Raw genomic sequence first — 21699 nt, 5'->3', positions numbered from 1 at the left:
TTTATGTGCATTATCGCCACCCTCTTACTGGAGGACGACTCTCTTTTTACAGAATATCCAATAAAAATCGACGTTGGTCCATGCGTCATTTCCAGCTTTGTAACTTGGCGCATGGTCAGAGCCGACTGGCGCTGGATCCGAACCCCAGTGTTCAAGATGGCGTTGACTATGAATTGGCCGGATTTACTAGCCTAGCCTCCACCATTCATTTGTATGGAGGGCGGGACTTAGTCACTCTCTCCAGTTATATATAATACCTCCATGCTAGAGGCTCATGCTGCTTCCTTATGTTGGAATATGCGAAAATAAACAGAAATCGAAGGGATACCTTCTTATACGTGATTTCTGCAACAATGGTAGGCTAGCCTACTGAAAACGTTTGGATATTCTGTTATTTTCTGCTGTTGGCTAAATAGATAGACACACATATAGGGGAAACACTTGATATTGAATTTATGTGCTACAATGCAGGCCTGTTAACTGTATGACAACAGTGGTTTATTTAAACTACATCATAAGAATTTATTTCGTCAGTCATCATGCTCATTTTAATGAGTAAGAATGAAAGTTCTGCTGTGTTTATTGCAAACAACATTCCGCGATATCTCCCGCGATGTCTCCCGCGAGTCACGTCAGGCAGACTGTAGCCTTTCTGTCCGGGATGAGCTGCCCTCTGTTGTAGCTCCTCCAGGCTAGGCTCTGAAGATCACGTTTACGTAGTAAGCCAGACCAAGTCAGACTCAGCCGAAGTCAAACAAGCCTAGTGTAAGACCTGAGACTGTGCAGGCTGCACGTTCTGAACAGACACGCCCACTTCAGCCCTGCACAGCTTCCCCGGAGTTTTAGCTACACCTGGGACTAATCACCAATTAACCTCACCCTTTATATTCACTTGAAGCACCTCACACCAACGTGAGGTATTGTTGTTTGTGACTCTACTAAGCCTGTATAGCCTAAGATTTGATTCTGAACTCTCGTTTTTGACCTGTTTGCCTGAACTTGGATTACTCTTTGGATTCTCCCTTGGATTGTTTATTGGATTTGTGACCAGCTACGTGAACTTTATTAAATGAATTTGCTTGCTGCATTTGAGTCTGAGGTTCATTCGTTACACTCATCCACATACATGGAAGGCATTGCCTGTCGTGACGCGTGGTGATGATAGCCAGGAAAGTGTTCCACACTAGCAAGAAGAGTACAAACTCTTGGCACTGAAGAAGCCCAACGCTGCCAGAGCCTCTCCCTGTGGTTACCCGGGAAATGACTGAGTTCAGACGTGACAGTGAAGGAGAGTTCGTGGGTGACAGTGAAGGAGAGAGCACAACAACACATTTCTGAATAAACAGTTTTTATTTTAGTGGGATTGAGCAACCACTCTTCTGCAAAGGAACATAGGAACAACTTGCATTGTTTTTAACACTTATCTGTGTTATTTCTTACACAATATGTGTGGAAAATAGCTCAACTTGCGTTAAAAAAAAAGAACAACACAACTTGAATTGTTTTTTAACACATCTGTGTCCAGATAGGAACAACACATTTGTAAGAGTGTAGTAAATCTGACTCAGATTGGACACGACCATGTCTGGTCCAGTTCTGGTATGAGAAAACACTAAAACGTGATGCTCAAAAACATCTCAAATACCTGAAGGTCTGAATATATCATAGGATAGGTCTACATTTTTGTATTGACTTTTATGATATCGACCTGCTGTGCAGCAATTGGCAGACATGTCAGAACTCTTTTGGATAAAATAATCTGTATAAAATTTTAAAAAAAACAAAGCAACAAAAACAACTCAACCAGTTATTTATCGCATTCTTGAGGCATATTATGGTTGAGTCCTACATCCCCTCGCATTTAATATGCATAATCCAGCAATTTAATAAATTATATAATCAAAATCTGTTATGAACAGACAATAATGCATTAACAGATGCATACAGTATATTCAGGAAATCCCAGGATAACATAATGATAAAGAATGAAGAGGTATAATAAACTGTGTTTGAGAATATTTTGGTTGTTAAAGCAATAGGCAATTGTAGTATGGCACTTTGGTCTTTTCCCTTTCAAGCTTGATCTCCCAAGGCACTTTGGCACATCTGTGTTTGCATTTTCTTCGTACAAGGTCATGTAAAGGTCATATACATTTTGTGTGTTTAAGGCTCTCACACGCACATCTGTTCCAATGAGGTTATTAGCTCAGCACTCCTATGGAGACTTTACTGGGGAGAACAAAATGCAACAGTATGGCATCTCACATACTGTGCTGTGGGTCCAATGCCCTTGTGGGTGAGCCTTTGTCTGGCATGCAAGAGACAACTCCTGAGAAAGAAATATGTCTTGACCATGTGTCCAGCGGAAAAGCCATGGAATTATCACCAATATCTCCCTATATCGCCCTGATGGGTCAGACAATCACTGGACAACCTGAATGTCCGTTACCACATGATTGGCTCTTATTCTTCTATCCTTCTTTCTTTGCTGTCATGTGACTGGTCAAGGCCCTTGTGACCTCACAATGGTTGGGTGTTCTACAGCATGGCGACGCCCTCAGGAGACAGTTGAAGGTGCATAGATCCTCCATTCATCATGGATGCTTTGTTCTCTATCACCGACAGGCTAGAATCTCCTCTGCTAGAACCACCCTGCACCAGAACCATGATGGTTTCGCTAGACACGCTGTCAAACTCGAAGGCGAAGGAGCCGTAGAAGATCATGATGATGATGGTGAAGATCCACTCAAAGATGGCGGAAGCGTGCTGGAGCACGTAGCTCTCCTGGACGAAGAATACACCACCTGGGGAGGCGCTGGTTAAGGCTCACAGTGAGGATGATCTTTGGAGTGAATACAGATACATCAGACATTATGCATACATATAGTACATACGTACACACACACACACAATCATACACACATAAATGCATACACAGACATCTACACATGAGCGTGGTGAAGTAGCAGTAGTGTCGCCGCTTGATAATTGCCTGTCCGGGTTTGATCCCCTAACTCGAGTCGGTGTCACTTTAGATAAAAGCGCCTGTTAAAAAACAATCAATTTAGGCCCCAGCTGTGGCGCAACTGGCTGGGGCACCTGCACCGTACGCCGGCGTTCGATTCCCGCCCCGTGGTCCTTTCTGGATCCCACCCCGACTCTCTCTCCCACTCACTTCCTGTCGTTCTCCACTGTCCTATCTGATTAAAGGCATAAAAAGGCCAAAAATATACTTTGAAAAAAAAAAAAAAAAACTGTCAACTTTCTCTCTCTCACACACACACACACATACACACACACTCACATACATTCAGAAACAGCAATACCATATTGCTTATTGGCAAAAAGAATCCCCGTTGTATAAGCCTACACTCTCTGAAAACTGAAATATACAATTAAGCACCCTATGATCATTTTATTCCTCAATGTTACTTTTTGCTTGTGAAAAGACCTGTAAAGAAAAATCATTTCTAAAATGTACTGAACATGCCCCACCAATAGGAGGCGACAAAAGACAAGGCACAGCTTAACATCAGTTGATTAGAAGCCAACATACTCCAAACACTTGGACGGCTGGGAACTGTTTGTCCTGACTGTGATGGCATAGAACCACAGCGGAGTACACTCACGTTATGAATGACTTCAACACTCCTCCATTCCTCCTCCATTGCGCAAGCTGTAATGCTAAAAACATGACAGGGAGTTTTTTCATAGAACTGTGGAATGTTTTTCTCCTGCTGAATCACTCTATTTTTTGCTCTGTACTTTTTTCTAGAAGGAGATTCTATGTCTTTTTATTTTGTTGTTTTGTCCCATTGCACATAGACACACACACAATCACACACACACACACACACACACACACACACACACACACACACACACACACACACACACACACACACACACCACCCGATCTACATCAACACACAAACATATTAGACTCACACAGAAGCAATGCAATCTCATACACAAAAACAATCTCATCTTACATATAACACTGAAGTCACATGGACACCATTGCACCACACAAATACACACATACAAACAAACGCACGCACAAAGACACACACGCACACACACACACACACACACACACACACACACACACACACACACACACACACACATTCTCTCTCTCTCTCTCTCTCTCACACACACACACACACACATTCTCTCTCTCTCACACACACACACACACATACTCAAATGCAGACACACACACACACACACACACACACACACACACACACACACACACACACACACACACACTCCTGCTGTAAAGGATACTGAGCACTAGAGAGACAAAGGCCAGCAGTGCTAGAGTGAGTCTCATGTGGGCGATGTGGTAGTCTGCCTGGGCCTTGGCCAGCCGGTAGGTCAGTGCCGTCTGGACTCCCACAAACAGCATGCTGGTGGGGAACGCCACACCTGCACCCACATAGTGCAGGATTTTAGCATAGTCCACCTGAGGAATAGAACACACACACACACGTCATATATCAGGTAGCCTACTTAGTGAATGATTTCCGTATCGTCCACCTAAGAAAATACGCACACACACACACATTATAAATAAGTCACGAAGTGCAGGATTAATCACTGACACACACACACACACACACACACACACACACACACACACACACAGGAAGTTTATTGTCACATGCATATAGTTACTGGAAGTAAGAAATGCAGTGAAATTATGTCTGGTGTCAGCCTATTTGTGCATTTATGGGGGGGGGGGGGGTAAAGTGCAGTAGAAGAGGGGTTTAGTAAATTAAGTGGCAAGGGCTGCATAAGAAAGGTGGGGGAGGATTGGGATTGGGGGGGGGGGGGGGGGGGGGGGCACCAACAAGGAGTACCAAAGAGCAACAGGGGCAAGGAAAAACTCCCTTACCAAGGAAGAAACCTTGGGCAGATCCACGGCTCAAGGGGCTAACCCAACTGCCAGGGGTCTTGGTGTGTGTGTTGGGGGGATGACAAGCTATGAAAGGGGTCAACAGACCACTAGAGGTGGTGGTTACCTGGCCCAGAATTTCTACCCAGACTAGCCAGGGATAACATGTAAGAGTCTGACTCATGACTGTAGCGGTGTTACTTTATTGGTTTTCAATGCTAACTGGGCTGTGGCCTATGGGTGAAGCATGTGTGTGTGTGTGTGTGTGTTTGGGGGTTATAACTACCTGTACAATCACCTCTGACCCTGCACAGACCTGCACACGCGTAAGATGTGGTGGTGTTTGAGGGAAGCAGGTGGCTGGAGATAGCAGTTCAATACAAAATAAATAGGATTTATTGCCCATAAACAGGCAGATCCAGGAAGTACAATCAAGGGTACAAGGATACAAGGATACAATCAGAGTCCAGGCATGAAATACAGGGTTCTGCAGTAGACTCTAGGCAACACTTCTCATAGCCAACAAACTAAGCAATTTCTTCTAAGCACCCGGTCCAAACTAGTCTGGCTTTCAACAGACCAAGCTCAATCTTTTAAGACTGAACATTGGTCTGGGGAGTCCGCTATGTATTTTCTACTGCACAAGAGACGTGATCAACGGGCATAGTTCAAATGACTCTGTACGCAATTGGATAGTCATTCACCAATCTGACCAACGAACCGGGTGACGTTTTAAACCTGCCAATAGCGCGCCAGGTGGATAAGCCAGCTTGTGATTGGTCCCGGCCAAATTGTAACGGAAGCAGCAGAAAAAGATGCACAGGAGGATAGTGGAGTGAAAAGAGAGGTGTACTATTCCACAGGGTGCTTTTCAGTCAGTTAAGTTGTTGATTATTTCCTCGATCAACCGATAAGTTGTTTAATCAAGAAAATGTCAGAATATGGTGGAAAAATTGAGGGGATCTAAAACCAAATGTTATCAGTCAGAGGTGGTGGCTCCCTCAGTCCACTTCAGACGAGGCTGCTGGTGTTTGTGTAACCTGAAGGTTGCCGCTCACATGCCTGGGACACACGGGGGGCTTTAGATCACCTCTGAACACCCAAGTTTGCTGTACAGGTCAATAACCTGCGGCCCTCCTCAAGGACAGAGAGACATACTGTATGAATGGCTTTTACTGTAACACCTGGTCACTAACATGTTCTCATAGACAACCCCAAAAGAATTATGGAGGATCAGTGGTTGGACTTTGGGTGAGTTTTTACTCTAGACTGGGTTAGTCTAGACTGACTCTTTTGCTCTGTAACATGGCAGACCTGGCCTCTACGGAACAGTGAGGGGAAACATCCTCAACAAAAAGGAGCGGACCTTCCCTATGACACACTGAGCACAGGGAAAATTGCCCTCCGGCAAATGTTCAACATTGCTTGGTTTAACAACATAAATACATAATAAGTCTTCATAAAATGAAGTACCGGGTTTTCAATTCAGCAATCATCAAAACTGACATGCTTGAACTGAACTGCAATTGTCAAATTCCAGACAACACTTGGTTCTTAGGTGGATATGACCCTGGTCTGACACAAGTTTTGGTTAGCCAAACTTCACTAGGGATGCTAACAGCTAATTCTCCACTGAGTTGAAAACCTTCACATTTCTCGAAAATCACCCTTTAAAAACACAGAGTCCATGTCCTTATAAGACCTGGAATGCACAGCACGCCTCAAAGCCTTTGCAAGATTCCGACACAGGGTTCCCGAACACTGTGTTTAGGGAAAATGTTCCATGAAAGAGATCTCCTGTCGCCGACATTCCTGCCTCCATCGTATGTGATGTCTTTGGAAGGTCTACAGAGGCCCTGGACTCAGTGGGGGTATGAGGATCAAACGCGCCACTTCCCATTTTTCTCTTGGTCTGTTTTTTATATTTTTGGGGGAGATCTTGTTAACACTCTTTTTTGTTAGGTCAGCATCAGTTTATAACTCCATAACCTTATTCTCTCTCTCTCTCTGTCTCTCTCTCTCTCTCCATTCTTTATCATTGTCCACTTTCCATTTTCCATTCTGTGACCCAGCCTTTAGTGTTTTGAGATGAAAGGAAATGGAGAAAGAAGCTCAGCCTCGGTCCTAACTAAGAACATGGCCAGAGACCAGAGGCCACACTCCTGTAAGGCCCAGGGGGGAAGGATTTAAGAGTCACGCACTGTGAGTAAGGTCCACTGGGGGAATAATCTAAGAATTGTGCACTGTAAGCAAGGCCCACTGGGGGAATGATTTAAGGGTTGCACACCTTGCCTGCCTCACAGTGTGACTGTTCAGACAGCCACAGCAGGTGGCACATGGAGGGATGTTTGCACTGACACCCCCCCCCCACACACACACACACACACACCGTCCCATCCACCCTGCCACCCCGAAGCACAAACTGCTGTCTGGTTTAGATTACAGAACGTATTTAGTTATAAAGCACCACTGTAGAACAGGCCAGAATAAGTGGTGTCAAGGCCCACAGACGCCGGCTCTGTTTTTGGAGACTACATCTGGGGCTAATCAAAACACAAACAAAGCCAACAAACAACAGACAACAGTTGTTTACTGACTACTAACCATGATACCCGTAGGACAGCAGAATATCTGTTTGTTCCAGTATGCAATGAAGACACCTTTCCTACTGGACAGAAAAAGATCGCTACACTGCAAATCTCTGTGCTCTGCCTCTATTCATTTATCTTTAAAGGAGCTTGACTGAATCTGAAACTGCTGTAACAGCCTTCTAATGGCACAGTGACACCTTTACAGATGATCCTGAATGCAGCGGTGCGTCTTGTCAACCCAAAAGGGCGGATGAAGACTCTATTGCTCGTCAAGCTCCACTGGCTACCTGTCCACTGACCGCCCGCATTAAATTCAGATCAGTAATGCTGGCCTGCGAAAGGATCTCTTGTTGTAGGCCTGTAGCAGATAAAAATGGAATGAAATGCTAACAGGAAAAGCTAAAGAGCACAGCAGAAGACCCAGCAGGTACACAAGAACAAACCATCAACCGAGAGTGCGCCATGGTTTCCAAACAAAACACAATTGTCGGACATGGAGGGGGGAATTTCTCCACGTAGGATAACCGTAAAGGGGTTCTGTGTGTTTGTGTGTGTGTGTGTGTGTCTATTGCTTTGATGTCGACAAAAAAATAATATTATGCAATAGCTTGGCCTAAAGTGCTCTGAAGTGGTCTTCGCACATCCATATGGGACTAATCAATGTTGCTCTCTGCTCTGAACTCAGCCGGTCAGCCTACAGCTGAATACACACTCTCAGGGTGATCAGGGTAGACACTCAGTTACAGTCCAGTAACATGTGGAGTGGACCTTTGATTTTCACTCTGTTATCTTTTATAATTTTACAAAGCATACTGCATTACTGTAAACATACTATACTGTACAAGGTACTAAAGCACGTTCAGGTGTACTTGTGTGCATCTCATTCAGGTGTGCTTGTGTACTTGTGTGTAGCTTGTTCAGGTGTACTTGTGTGCATCTCATTCAGGTGTGCTTGTGTACTTGTGTGTAGCTTGTTTAGGTGTACTTGTGTGCATCTCATTCAGGTGTGCGTGTGCGTAGCTTGTTCAGGTGTAATTGTGTGCATCTTGTTCAGGTGTACTTGTGTCACAAGTTCAGGTGCATTCAAGTTTATTGTGATGTGTGATCAAGAGTATTAGCCTATAGCATGTTCAGGTGTATTACAGCAAAGCATGCTCAGGTACAGTATGTCTATGTGTAGTGCATTCAGGAGTGCATTCAGGTGTACATGTGTGTGTGTGTGTGTGTGTGTGTGTGTGTGTGTGTGTGTGTGTGTGTGTGTGTGTGTGTGTGTGTGTGTGCATGTGTGTGTGTGTGTGTTGTGTGTGTGTGTGTGTTTCTCACCTGGAAGTTGCCCACCATGATGAGGCCTGTGGCACACATCCAGCCAGTGGAGAGACTGGCTGTGTTGAGTATGCAGTTCTGGTGCTTGTCGATCACATGGGCGTACCGCAGCAGACTTATCAGCATCACTGAAAGAGAGAGGGGAGGGCAACAATTAGTAATGCAACAGTGGCAAACGCAAAACTAAATCGCTACAGTTGGGGTGTGTGTGTGTGTGTGTGTGTGTGTGTGTGTGTGTGTGTGTGTGTGTGTGCGCATGTGCGTGCGTATTGCATTACAGTCTCTTCTTATGTATGCATGTGTGTGTGTGTGTGTGTGTGTGTGTGTGTGTTACTGTCTTTCTGTATGTACGCAGTTGTGTATGTCTGTGTGTGTGTGTGTGTGTGTGTGTGTGTGTGTGTGTGTGAGAGAGAGAGTGAGAGAGAGAGAGAGAGAGAGAGAGAGAGAGAGAGAGAGAGAGAGAGAGAGAGAGAGAGAGTTTATGTCAGATGGGGACAGGGAAAAGGGGTTAAAGGTGAACATCTACATGCGCGTCTTATCGGTTTGTCGGGGACAGTGTCTGTAAACTCCTATGTATCTTAGCTCAGCAGCTGTCTCACAATACCGTTCAGTGCTCCATTCAAGTGCTACGTTTCAGTGTTGCGACATGTTAATCACAGAAGTCAGCCACAGTTGGAAACTAATTTTAACTCCGAGATCTGGATTGTGTGTTGCATTGCGCAAATGCAGTCGGTTGTGTGGTGGAAAGAGCTGGCTCTTATGGGATTCATGTAGTGAGTCTACTGAGAGAGCAGATCACCCATGAGGGTTGTTTTGGAAAAGACTAAGGAAAAGGCTTCTGTTTCTGCGCCTCGTAAAGGTGAATCAGCTCTCAGCAGGTGAAAATTGTTAAGGTCTGACAGGATATTATGATAATCACACACACACACACACACACACACACACACACATACACAGATGCTCACACTGCTAAAAGAACACACACACACACACACACACACACACACACACACACACACACACACGTATATCTGAACAAATTACGAGTATAAATAAATAGAAAATAAATAGAACAAAATAATCTAATATCTGTGCTCCAAAATCAGCCTCGCATCTTAGATTAGGTAACACCGGAACACTACATGCAATGTTTTTTCCCCAAGAAGACAAATAGCAGCAGAAGCTTTGTATTCCTGCAAGACCTCCATTGTGACTTAGCCTGTAGGGTGTGATGTGAGGAGGGTGGTGACTACGTGACCAGGACGTCTTTGTCTATTGTCAGCCACCAGCAGACTTACTTCCACTACTGTTCCACAAAAGTGGGAGTACCGTCTTTCTCAAACGTTCCTCACGGTGGGGGGGGGCATTGCTTATTTAAACTGTTTAATTGCACCATTATTTCACTGTGTTCACCTAAGGGGTGGGTTGCTGTGTCTTGGACATTTTTTAAAAGTCTGCCTGTTGCTATCTGATCTGGGACCTGTGCCAATGCTTGGGATTATGCAAGAAGCTTTTTGAATGTGTTCTTGCACAGAAAAAAAAACAATAAACAGCTAAGACGAGTTGATGCTCAAGCAGTCGGTCCAAAGAAGGAGAGAAAACCATTAAAAATGGCACCAGAAGAATGATCAACAATCGTAGAGGAATTGCAACGACATTTTCTTCATAACTGGCTTATGTTACGAAATGCGAAATCTGCAAGTCTGACTCTTGATGAAACTTTCAGGAGGGTTCTGGAATGTTCTGACTCATCATAGAAGAGGTTATGGAGTGGAACCTGGCAGAGGCCATCGGCTATCGGCCTGAGAGGCGGGAAACTGAACTCTCCTGGACTTAAATTGAGGAAACTGGACTTTTTGGGGGCTTTGCTACATAAACACTGACTTTGGACAAGATGTTCAAGTATGCATAGATTTGTGGGAAACACGTCATTGAGTTGACACACAATCCCTTTCCTTTTATGTGACAAAAAAAAAACAGTTTTCACCATCTGCAAGACATGTTTTAATATTTTTTTCTGAATTCAATTTAGAAGGGCCAAAGTCACTTGTTCTGCATGGCTTACTTTAAACAGCCAGGGAACACAGACATGGCGTTCTAACAGCATATCTGACCACATCAGACAAGTCTCTCTCTCTCTCTCTCTCTCTCTCTCTCTCTCGCAAATGTTTGGACCTACTGGGGGCTATGATCCAGCTGTGTTGCAGTGTTCACAACCAGATTTGCCACATGCTGCACTAACATGTCCTAGTTACACTATACCTTGATTGTTCCACTGTAGATAAAAGTGACAGCTGAATGACTAAATGTAAATGCCACCCTGAAGAGTGTAAACAAAATGGGTGATTGAGATGAGAGAGTTGTGGTTGAATGTTAGCAATAACTACCTTAACTACTGTAGATCGTACTTGAGCAGAGTACAGAAGTATTCTTTGGTTACCAAACCAAAGGTTAGAGTCCGGTCGTGCGCTAAGATGACAAAGCAAACTCATAGACGGCAGTATTCCTGTATTAACAACTAAGTTCAGGGTTTGTGTCCTTATATTTTGTAAAACTTATCGAGAAATAATCACTATTAAAACTAAAAACTTTGGTTTGGTAACCAAAGAATACTTCTAAGCTCTAGTTCGACCAGACCTAATTGTAGTAAACAATGTCTAAACATCCCTCTTTAGCACCACCGCTGGCCATTTTGCACCTCAGAGATGTACCTGGTGGTACGTTTAGCTGGGTCTGCGAAAATGTTCCCAGGGAAACGTTTCGCTAATGAGACTAGGTTGCCCAGAGAGATGGGCTACTAGTTTTAACTAGCTCACACTGGCCACCTTATCTTTCCAATGGGGTCTGACCTAGAAGCCTGCATCCTGTGAACTTTGGAATGAAAATTCTTAATGCAGGGGTCAGTAGCATCAATAGCAGAGAGTATTGATGTGTGTGTGTGTGTGTGTGTGTGTGTGTGTGTGTGTGTGTGTGTGTGTGTGTGTGTGTGTGTGTGTGTGTGTGTGTGTGAGGGCTTTCTTACCCATGAAGGAGCCAGTGCTGCAGATCAGACTGAACAAACAGCTCTCAGGTGGAAGAGCTCCACACTTACTGCAGGGAGAGAGAGGGAGAGAGAGAGAAGAGATAGAGAGAGAGAGAGATGTTAAAATTGTTTGTCCTTTTCCCGTTAATACAAAATCTATGAAGCTGCTGGGTCATTGTCATCTATCCAGGAACAGTACCGACATGTCCACCATCTCCAGTCAGAGACTGACACCAAGACCATGAACCTGCCAGCCATCTTATTCTTTACACAGGACCACAAAGCAGAGAATAAATAGGGGAAAGCAATATTGATCATCCCCAGACAGTATGTACATAGAGGAAGCATCACAGTTGCTCCATATAACATTGCAATAAAACGTGTTTGCAGATCTGTTTGAGGTTCGATTTGTATATAGAGACCTTAAGGTTTCCCTTAAGCGCCCTCTATGGTCTCTTAATGGTTCCTCCGAGGGTTCATTTGTGAAGAGAACTCTTAAGAACCTTCTGAGAACCTTAAGAACCTGTGAGGAGCTGTTTTTGTAATACAGCACAGAGGGAGGATGAGAGGTTGGAGGGTGAGTGGGAAGGTGGGCTGGCGTCTGTGCCCATGCCAGGATTTAACATGTGCCCTGGAGCCATGCCCCTCACAACAGGAGCTGTACCAATGCCACACCACTTCCTGCTCCCATGGAATGCTGGGAAGGAAAACAGTTTTTCTGGACTAGACCACACAGCGAGACGGCACAACACTCTGAAGCATGGATTGCACACACACACACACACACACACACACACACACACACACACACACACACACACACACACACACACACACACACACACACACACACACACACAGACAGACACTCACACATGCATATGCACATTGCACACACACACAAAACTGCCTTAGCTACATTACAATCCTGCTGTAAACACAAGTATAGAACAGGACCAAAACTCGCAAAAGGTTCTCTAACCACAAGATCAGATAACACAAAGCTTAAAGTAGGCCACTAGTTTTGAATGGTGTCTCTTGTAAAGGTAACTAAACAGACAGTTTCCCTATTTGTGGCCTTACTCAGACAGTGCTTTCAAAGACTTGGTTCTCAGATAGCTTTCCAGCCCTGCACTGTAAAGTGATAAGTGCGGTAAAATATAGGCCAAAGGTATCTCAGGTCCTCGGGTCATAGGCTGAGGATAAAGTGTGCTCTCTCTCTCTCTCTCTCGCTCTCTCTCTCTCTCTGTCTCACACACACACAGAGACATGCACATATAGATGCAAACATCCTGCCATAGTGCAGAGGTCTCATCCTGAGAATTCCTGAGACCCAGAAACATGTGAAAGACAGAGAGAGACGAGAAACGAGAGAGTGAGAGAAAAAAGAGAGAGAGAGGCTTGAGTAAAAGGAGATAGAGAGAGGGAAAGGATAGTGAAAGGATCTCTTAAGCTTTTTGATCCCAGTTTTTATGTATATATATTCCCAGACCAGCACTTTTACATTTAGATTTAAAATGGGCCTAGCTCTTACCTGATGAGTGGTACGTTATCCAGCGTACAGCAGAGTACTGGATCAGTCTGTAAGTGCAGGGGCTGCTCACAGGACTGGTTATAAAACCTGCCAACACAAACACACACACACACACACACACACACACACACACACACACACACACACACACACACACACACAAACATACACACACAAGTTTTTATCTTTATTTAAATCAGCATGTGAAAAATGCACAAGAAGATACACATCCCATAACCACTGCCCATTGTTCACTAAGCCTGAGCAGTACGGTCTCTTAAACAGCTGTAGTCTCACACCCACACATACTGTCATATAAACATCACTGAGCAAATAGCCACAGTAACACAATAACAGACCTGATCATATCAACAGATACCTGTGATCACTGAGTGACTAATCATTCTCAGTATTGAGACTAAATCCCCGGGGCACTGAGACACACACAGAGATAGACACAGAGCGACAGAGAAACTACAAATTGTCAATGCCGGAGATGCGATTCTCCATAAGTTAGTGTATTATCTAAAATAGTTTTGCAGAATGAGTTTAAGAGCTACACAGTGTTGCTTTAATCGGCACTATGCTCTTTTAGAGAGAGAAAGAGAAAGAGAAAGAGAGAGAGAGAGAGAGAGCAGTGTTGGCCAAACTGGAATCTACTTACTAGAACTGAGTGGCACCACTAAAGGACACACTACACTCTGTTAAAGGTGATTTAAGTCACGTTACGCGGTTTTTAAGCTAAAACATTTTTTGTCACATACAGCAAACATGTCCTCACGATCCGCTAGCTGTCTGTCCCCTAAATACATTGCAAAAAAATGCCCAGGCTCCAAAAACGGCAACAAAAACAGCCTGGTCCAGCCTGGACCATGAAACCTAACAAACTGTTCCAGCCAATCACCGACGAGATGCGTGTTTCAATTACATGGGAAGGAGCGGGAGGGAGGGATGAGCTAGCTCTCTGTTTTGTTTGAAACGTTAACAGAAGTGAGTGCTTAGCATTGCTGAGAGTGGTTCCGGTCAAGACTCAACATGCTTCAGGCCTGGGAACACCTTGCTTGGTCAGCTGGAGTACTGGGCGGTCATTCAGATGTGCAGTACTTCCTCAGTTGTGTTTCTGACAGTGAATAAATGGTACTGCATAATCAGAACTAAAGCAGAGACTCCCTCACAGAGCAGATTCAGAATGCTCCCAAAGCTACACGATTATGTAAGAAACATTGACTTGCAGTTGCCTACAGGCTATGTTTGGGTGGGGGAGCACACACACGCACACACATACATACACACACGCATGCACACGCGCACGCGCACACACACACACACACACACACACACACACACAAACACACACACACTCTCTCTCTCTCTCTCTCTATCACACACACACACACACATCCTCTTGGATTCTATTCTTGTGTCCCTCTTTGTGTTGTCGTTGCGGTGTGTTGTGCTCTTTGACACTGGGTGGAAGTCAAGCTCAGGAAATGTGTCCTGTCATCAAGACATGACGTTTACAAGGGGGAGAGTTTGTGGTTGTCCAGGGGCCTCAGTGCTTTTTCACAACACAGTCGACCCAGGCGTTGTTCCATCCTCTTATGTAGGGGGCGCTGTTCTCACCGCTGATGTACGATTTACATTGTCACACAGTCACAGTACCATGTACAATAACAGTACCATGAAAGTGTTAGAGCAAAGTCTACTATTACATTATTATAACAAATTACTTTAATATTCTTCACAAGTTCAGCTATGTTAGCCTAGTAAAAGTTGGCCAATCACAGGTCCTTTCGTATGCATGACCACTCACTCACTCTTGGCTCTTCTTGGCCCTTTCAGAATGTGCGTCAAGATGTGCGTCGGTCAAGACGTGCGTCACCTGTACAGAAAGACTCCGTAACCTGGGGTTACTCATAAGCCCAGTACTGTACGCTGGCCTTTGCAAATACACACCTCTTTCTCCACACACCTTGACCCCTGACTGTCACACTCACATCATCCCCGACCCTGTCTCCTTTGGAGAGTCGCACACTAAAGCGTCATCTGTATACTAAGTAGGAGTGGAGAGGCCATGAGATCAGATAAGGACAGATCATCACAAACTCTTCTTTTTCACATAAGACGGACACTATCTTAAAAGTGTTATCATTTATCAGCCTGAGCAAAGAGATTCAAAGACTGGGAGTTGGGAGCTCTACTTTGCCTTAAATCAATCTCACCAAACTGGCTCAAACACGAATAGGCAGTCTGTGGATCTGTTGCATCAAGACTACTAGGATCAATATCTCCGCAAACATCAAAGGGGGGGATCTGAATCTCCCTTTGTTTGAACGAGCAAGGCAAAGATCACAGACGAGACAGGAGTCAGTATTGATGTGTTGGGAGAAATGTGATGAACTGTCAACTCACCAGTTGCTTACTGGGCAGACATGCTGGTTGTACAGAGCCATGGCGTATCTGCCGAAGGAAAAAAATACATTAGATTCAGTCTTATCATCACATAAATCATCACATGTGTGCAGATGAGACCATGTCTGTGTGTGTGTGCATATTTATATGTATCACGAATGTATGGTGTGTGCATGTGCATGTGTTTGTGTGTGTGTGTGTGTGTGTGTGTGTGAGAGAGAGAGAAAGAGACAGGGGGAGAGAGAGAGAGAGAGAGAGGAGGAGAGAGGGAGAGATCTTGGAGATTTCTTATTAACCTGTCTGCATGGATTTGTGGCTCAACCTGGCCTCAACTTTGTCCTAGTGCCAAGCCCAGCTGGGGTCCTGGAGAAACTCACGACCTGTCTGTGCTGCAGGTTACTCTCCCATGACATCAGACCCTGTCAAACACTAACGCCTGTTCATACGTCTGATATGACTAACTTACTGATTTCAGTAACTATTAAGCTGTACTATATTCAAATCAACTTTTCAAAGTAATACTTTGTAGAAGTAAAATATTTAACACAAACTGATGAGTCTGTATGTGTGTGTGTGTGTGTGTGTGTGTGTGTGTGTGTGTGTGTGTGTGTGTGTGTGTGTACATACAGGATGAATGTGCAAGGCACATTGGTACAGTTCAATTGGTAAGATGTCACTATGTAACTCTCACAAGATAAGAATTTAAATGCCAACCCAGCATATGCCCCATAACAGAGAATGACTGAATATCTGTGCTGGAAATCGGTTGTGGTTGTAGTCCTGTTTCCTGTCTTCAAATTCCAGTTAGCATGCTCACTTGTGAACTTCTGAGTGTGCATATCTTAGCAGACTGCCTTCTCCTTTCTGGTAAACTATCTAACAGTTAGTAAGAGTTGGACAGTTAACTCCCTGCCAAGTTGAGTGACTCTATAACGATGTTCTTGCTTTTCTAACAGTGTGTAACATGCTTCATTCCTTAGATGTCCTCTCCTCCAGAATATTCTATGGCCTGATAAAGGCACAGGTATTATATAAAGTCTTTGGGTCATATACTGCAGGTGTTCACAGACACAGTGCAGACATACACAATAAAATCAGCCGCCAACTGTACTCACAATAATGTTACTCACAACAACATTCCCTGCCTTTTCACAAAATGAATAATGCAATGCAAGTGGACTTCAATATACCACTGTTTATCAGTAACATCTGAAAACTACAGCAAAGATTGTACTCTTAAAGCAGGAGAAAACTGTATTGGAAATACCAGTTCTCCCTTGGGCAGATGCACACAGACACTTATGGAAATTATCAAATACTGATCATAATTGAAGTCAAAAGCAACAACCTCTGCAACAACATAAACTAAACAACATCAATAGGTCTTTTTGGGCAAAAACAATCAAAAATTCCTAAATGGATTTACTGAATACCATAGTGCAAAGGTGAGCTGTACATGTATTTTCAGCTTGTGTTTAAATAATTCCATTAATTATTTTTGAAAAGTACATTAGCTATATGCAGAGAACCCCATAATTGAAGGCTTGTTCCAAAGAAGAGCAACACTTTACATCTCTGCTTAATATTTCTGTTAGCAAGGTTTTTTTGTCCAAAGGTAAGCAGCATACTCTGCTGAAGGCTGAGATGAAGTATGGCTTTAGTGCCAGCCTGAGCTCTCCCTCAGACACACTCACTCTCTCTCTTATTCTCTCTCTCTCTCACACACACACACACACACATACACTCTCAGCAGCAACTAACCAAGGAGCAGAGGAAGAGCCGATGCTCAATCGGTGAAGACTCAGCATGTTGAAATGACCCCTATATTAGATAACTCAACTGCAGTCATTTACTGTAACTTTATCCATTTAATACAGTGTTTTTCAACCACTGTGCCGGGGCACACTAGTGTGCCGTGAGAGATCATCAGGTGTGCCGCAGAAAATTACCCAAATGTCACTCACTGCAGTGTCCCATACATTGACTTATTTGTGGCGGCCCACCACAATAGGCTATCAACATTGACCACCACACAATGATTTTCCAGGTTGTACTAAATTGTGCTTAAATCTGGTTAGCATCATAACCACGCTGCGCCAATTTGTTAAAAACTGTTGCATTCAAGTTAATTCTGTAAACCTACCACCACAAATAGAATGTAATTCTGTGGGAAACACTGCACTGGTCCAGAAAAGCAATTGTTGCATCAAATAATTTATAACCACATGCCCTCATTGATTGTATGATTGCACTATTTGTGGTATGCAGGCATTGTACAACGGGGGCCCCAATATCCAGTATTCACAGAATCATCACATATCCAGTTCATAACAACAATTAAATTAGATATAGTCACCTACAAATGAAACAGAGGGCACTTGTTTTATTGAGCAGGTCTTGCATAGAAGCCATAATAAGGCCATATCTGTGTATTATTTGAAATTTTAGGCTATGGTATGTTTATTTTTTCTTCACACAGGATGTTAGTGTGCCGTGGGACATTTTATGTGTCAAAAGTGTGCCCTGGCACAAAAAAGGTTGAAAAACACTGATTTAATATATACTGTATGTTATTGCACACAGGTTACTATTCCTCTGAGCTAAACTTAGATAGATAGATAGATAGATAGATAGATAGATAGATAGATAGATAGATACTTTATTCATCCTGAGGGAAATTCAAGCCATCCCGAGGGAAATGTTATAATAAATAAATAAATAAAATAAACATTGCCAAATGTTTAAGAATTGTGTTGAGGAATTTGCTAGTTTGCTGAGGAGAATTCCATGAATGTGTTAATTGCACACTGTTTTAGGAGTAACATTTGTATTTCTAAGTCTAAGCCAAAAATCACAGTTAAGCTCTGAAGAATGACGATGAATTTTCAGCGATAGGAATTAAACCCACAACCTTTGAAATCACTGCATACAGTCATTGCTATATGCATAGTAGAGCAACGTTTTTTCCGTCCACACAGGCAACACAAAGTGACCCAGCAGGACTCAACAGACAGCCAGTAAACGCACCATGTGCTTTGAAGTCGGCCAGGTGTGCATTCGCCTTTAGATATACACAGATGCTATCAAGCAAGCTGGCTGTCATCTGCCCTGTGCTTTAAATAATAAGGAACAGGTGCCAATCATAAACCCATCTTTTTACTTTACTTCACTTCGGATCACTTTACTGCTGTCTCATATCTACAGATGCTTATTGTAAATAAACATCATTGACACACTGTTAACAACAACTTGGTTAACATTATAGGGTTAGGGGCTAGGTGATGACATGACAATGACTCGTGAAGTCTGTATACTGACTATCTAAGTATGGTGTTTCCAGTCTTTCTACTACACAAACACGGTACATGATGATAATGAAAGCAAAGATGTGAACTTACACCACCCAAATTCCTGTGATGGTGAAGACAGGTAAACTGATGGGTAAGATCACCCAGAAAGACATGGCCAGTCAATCTTCAGCTTCTCTCAAGGAACGTCGTCAGGGTCCCCACAGGGGCACGGTGTGTCTTTTAACGTTTGGTCCGAATTGGATTGAAGATTATAAAACCTGAAGTGGCCAACCCATGATATGCTTTCACTGAATTAACCTTCAGTGCAAAAGAAAAGGGGAAAAAATGAGCGACTGATTATTACATTCTGCATATTTATGTGGGTAGGTTAGGCTCAAAATCAGGGTAAGTGCTTGACATTATACACATGCATGTCTATGTACCTCAAATCATGTGATTTTGTAATACTGTTTGTTGTAAATTATATGTTATTATTAATGACTAGAGTAGCCAAGACGAAAGTGCAAAAATACCATTTGTTGGCACAAAGCACATTTAACAGTCATTTTCATCCCCAAATTGTAGTTCCATTTTAAAACTACACCACTTCAACACATCATAAACAAAACTGGACCACACTAGGACATTACAGCCTGCATGTAATATGTAATTATGATGATAGTCAAAGTCAACTTACCTTACTTGTCTCAAGATGCAGATATGTTCTTAAGTGTTTGACTTAGCCTGAGGTAAAAAAACAACAACAACAAAACAAAAATCCAAAAACAAAACATAAGAATGTTCCTCTACGACTTCTGCAAGAGTATGCTGTGTGTCTGTCCAGAAATGTTGCTAGTTTGTTCAATGAGTGATAATCCAGGTGTAGGTGTGCTATCTCTTCTTCACACTCTCTCACACACACAAACGCGGGATCTGGGTTGCTTGAAAACGTGGCTTGTCTCAGCAACAGCCCCCAAATCCAAACTCCTCCCCTCTGCTTTGCATTAGGCTCATTGAAAGAAGAGTGATTTCCCAAACGTTTAGCTCTCTGCTCGGAAGTGAGACGGATCCTAGACAGACTAGTGTTTATGAGTCAGGGTCTTTGAGTTAATGTGTAAGTTAAATTTGTGAGATGTTTAAAATATCCTGGTACCCATAACCAGTCTAGGCCTACACTTTTAGCCTTTGTTCATTCATTTTACCAAGTTCAGCCGTAGAAAAATAATGGTTTAAGCTACTTAGGCTACAACCGTTTCAATTCAGTTGAAGTCTACAGTTCAAATACAGTAGGGGAAAGTTGGTGGAGCAACATTCGGAGACATAACCACTGTTTAATTAAGTAGGCCTACGGCGGTCTAGTGGGTGGTGACACTAACATACTGTTTTTGGCTGTGTTTTTGAGTTAAAATGACCACGGGAGGCGGGTGCTACAGAGAGTTGGTACAATTACTCACGAGGCTGCTCACGTGCGCTTTGCTCAGGTCCATGTTCACAGTTCCTTCTGATACAGTAAGCATCATTCCCAAGAGTAACCTTTAACATAAGTATGACCTGTCTGTTTTATTAAGCCCGATTACAATTTTAAATTGCTGCGCGGCTGTCAAAGCAAAACGCATGGCGATGAATATGGATGACGATATGATGTTTAAAATAGCTCCACTGCGCATAATCCTGAAACCTATTCAATGACCATCTATGCAATAATAATGTAATAATACTGTAGTAGGCCACAACATGATTTACATAATGATTTGTATACTCGTCTATTGTGTGATTATGTTTGTCACGGTGATGAGTTAATTATAATCAATTTTATATATTCAAATCCAATCTAAAGAAGTGGCTAATCAGCAACCAGACCTGTCAACATAAATCAAAAAACACAATACACCGCTAACGACTCTGCTTGTCAGGTTTATCAGGTGACTGCACACTTAACCATTCTTGCCCATGCTCTCTTCTTTTCTTTTCTTTCCTTAATTTTATTATGGTAGGTTAAGCTGATTTTCATTTGTTTGTAATATTTTCATAGGTCTTATGTGTAAAGTGTAATTTTATCATTTAGGTCTGCAATGATGAGTGTAGAGTTTATTTTAGTTAACATCGGCCCATGGACAAGAGATGCAAAATATCCATTGGCTAATTCTGGCGCATTTATATTTTTACGTTCATTAATGTGCACTGTCTAAAAAAATAAACCTTACAGTAATAAAGTGAACATTTTATCAAGTACACTTTTGGTCCACCAGAGGGCGGAATCGGCTCTGAGAAATGCCAGAGGCCGGCCTTGACACATTTGAAGCACTTTCTGAAACTATGAACACTTTTAAACATTTTATTTCAATTAAATATTCAAGTTGGAATTTAAGATAAATATATAACCGTAAAAGTGTAAAAAATAGGCCTACATATTTAAAATAAAGTGATCAGTGTATAGAGCATTATTGCACATTAGATGTTTGATCAATCTGGTATGATTTAATCAGTCTGTGTTATAATGGAGTTGAGGAGGCTATGACTTCATGGTCAAGTCTAGTGCAGATATTCTCTTAAATTGTCTTCCGAGTGGTAGCAAGTAGAACAGTGTGGTTCTGATCCTTGATGATGCTGCGTGCCTTCCCCTT

At 42.9% G+C, this 21699-nt stretch overlaps 1 protein-coding gene across 1 annotated transcript; it reads right to left on the bottom strand.

The window, feature by feature from the left end:
- Window positions 1–1367: 1367 nt before the first annotated feature.
- LOC143138490 (transmembrane protein 150A-like) lies at window positions 1368–19980 on the bottom strand. Its single transcript, XM_076298946.1, has 8 exons — window positions 19773–19980; window positions 19184–19393; window positions 15786–15833; window positions 13374–13460; window positions 11840–11907; window positions 8818–8945; window positions 4294–4471; window positions 1368–2804 (listed from the first exon to the last, which is right to left on the bottom strand). Exons 2-8 carry the CDS (start codon window positions 19246–19248, stop codon window positions 2539–2541), a joined length of 840 nt encoding a protein of 279 aa, XP_076155061.1. The 5' UTR covers window positions 19249–19393; window positions 19773–19980; the 3' UTR covers window positions 1368–2538.
- Between the last annotated feature and the right edge of the window lie 1719 nt (window positions 19981–21699).

The sequence above is a fragment of the Alosa pseudoharengus genome, unplaced genomic scaffold (genome assembly GCF_046254945.1).
Source record: "Alosa pseudoharengus isolate Yale_2024_CS ecotype anadromous, Long Island Sound unplaced genomic scaffold, YU_APseudo_1.1 YU_APseudo_1.1_scf_21, whole genome shotgun sequence".
Classification (NCBI taxonomy): Eukaryota; Metazoa; Chordata; class Actinopteri; order Clupeiformes; family Clupeidae; genus Alosa; species Alosa pseudoharengus.
The sequence above is the reverse complement of the archived record's forward strand: the minus strand, read 5'-3'. Positions and strand labels throughout refer to the sequence as shown.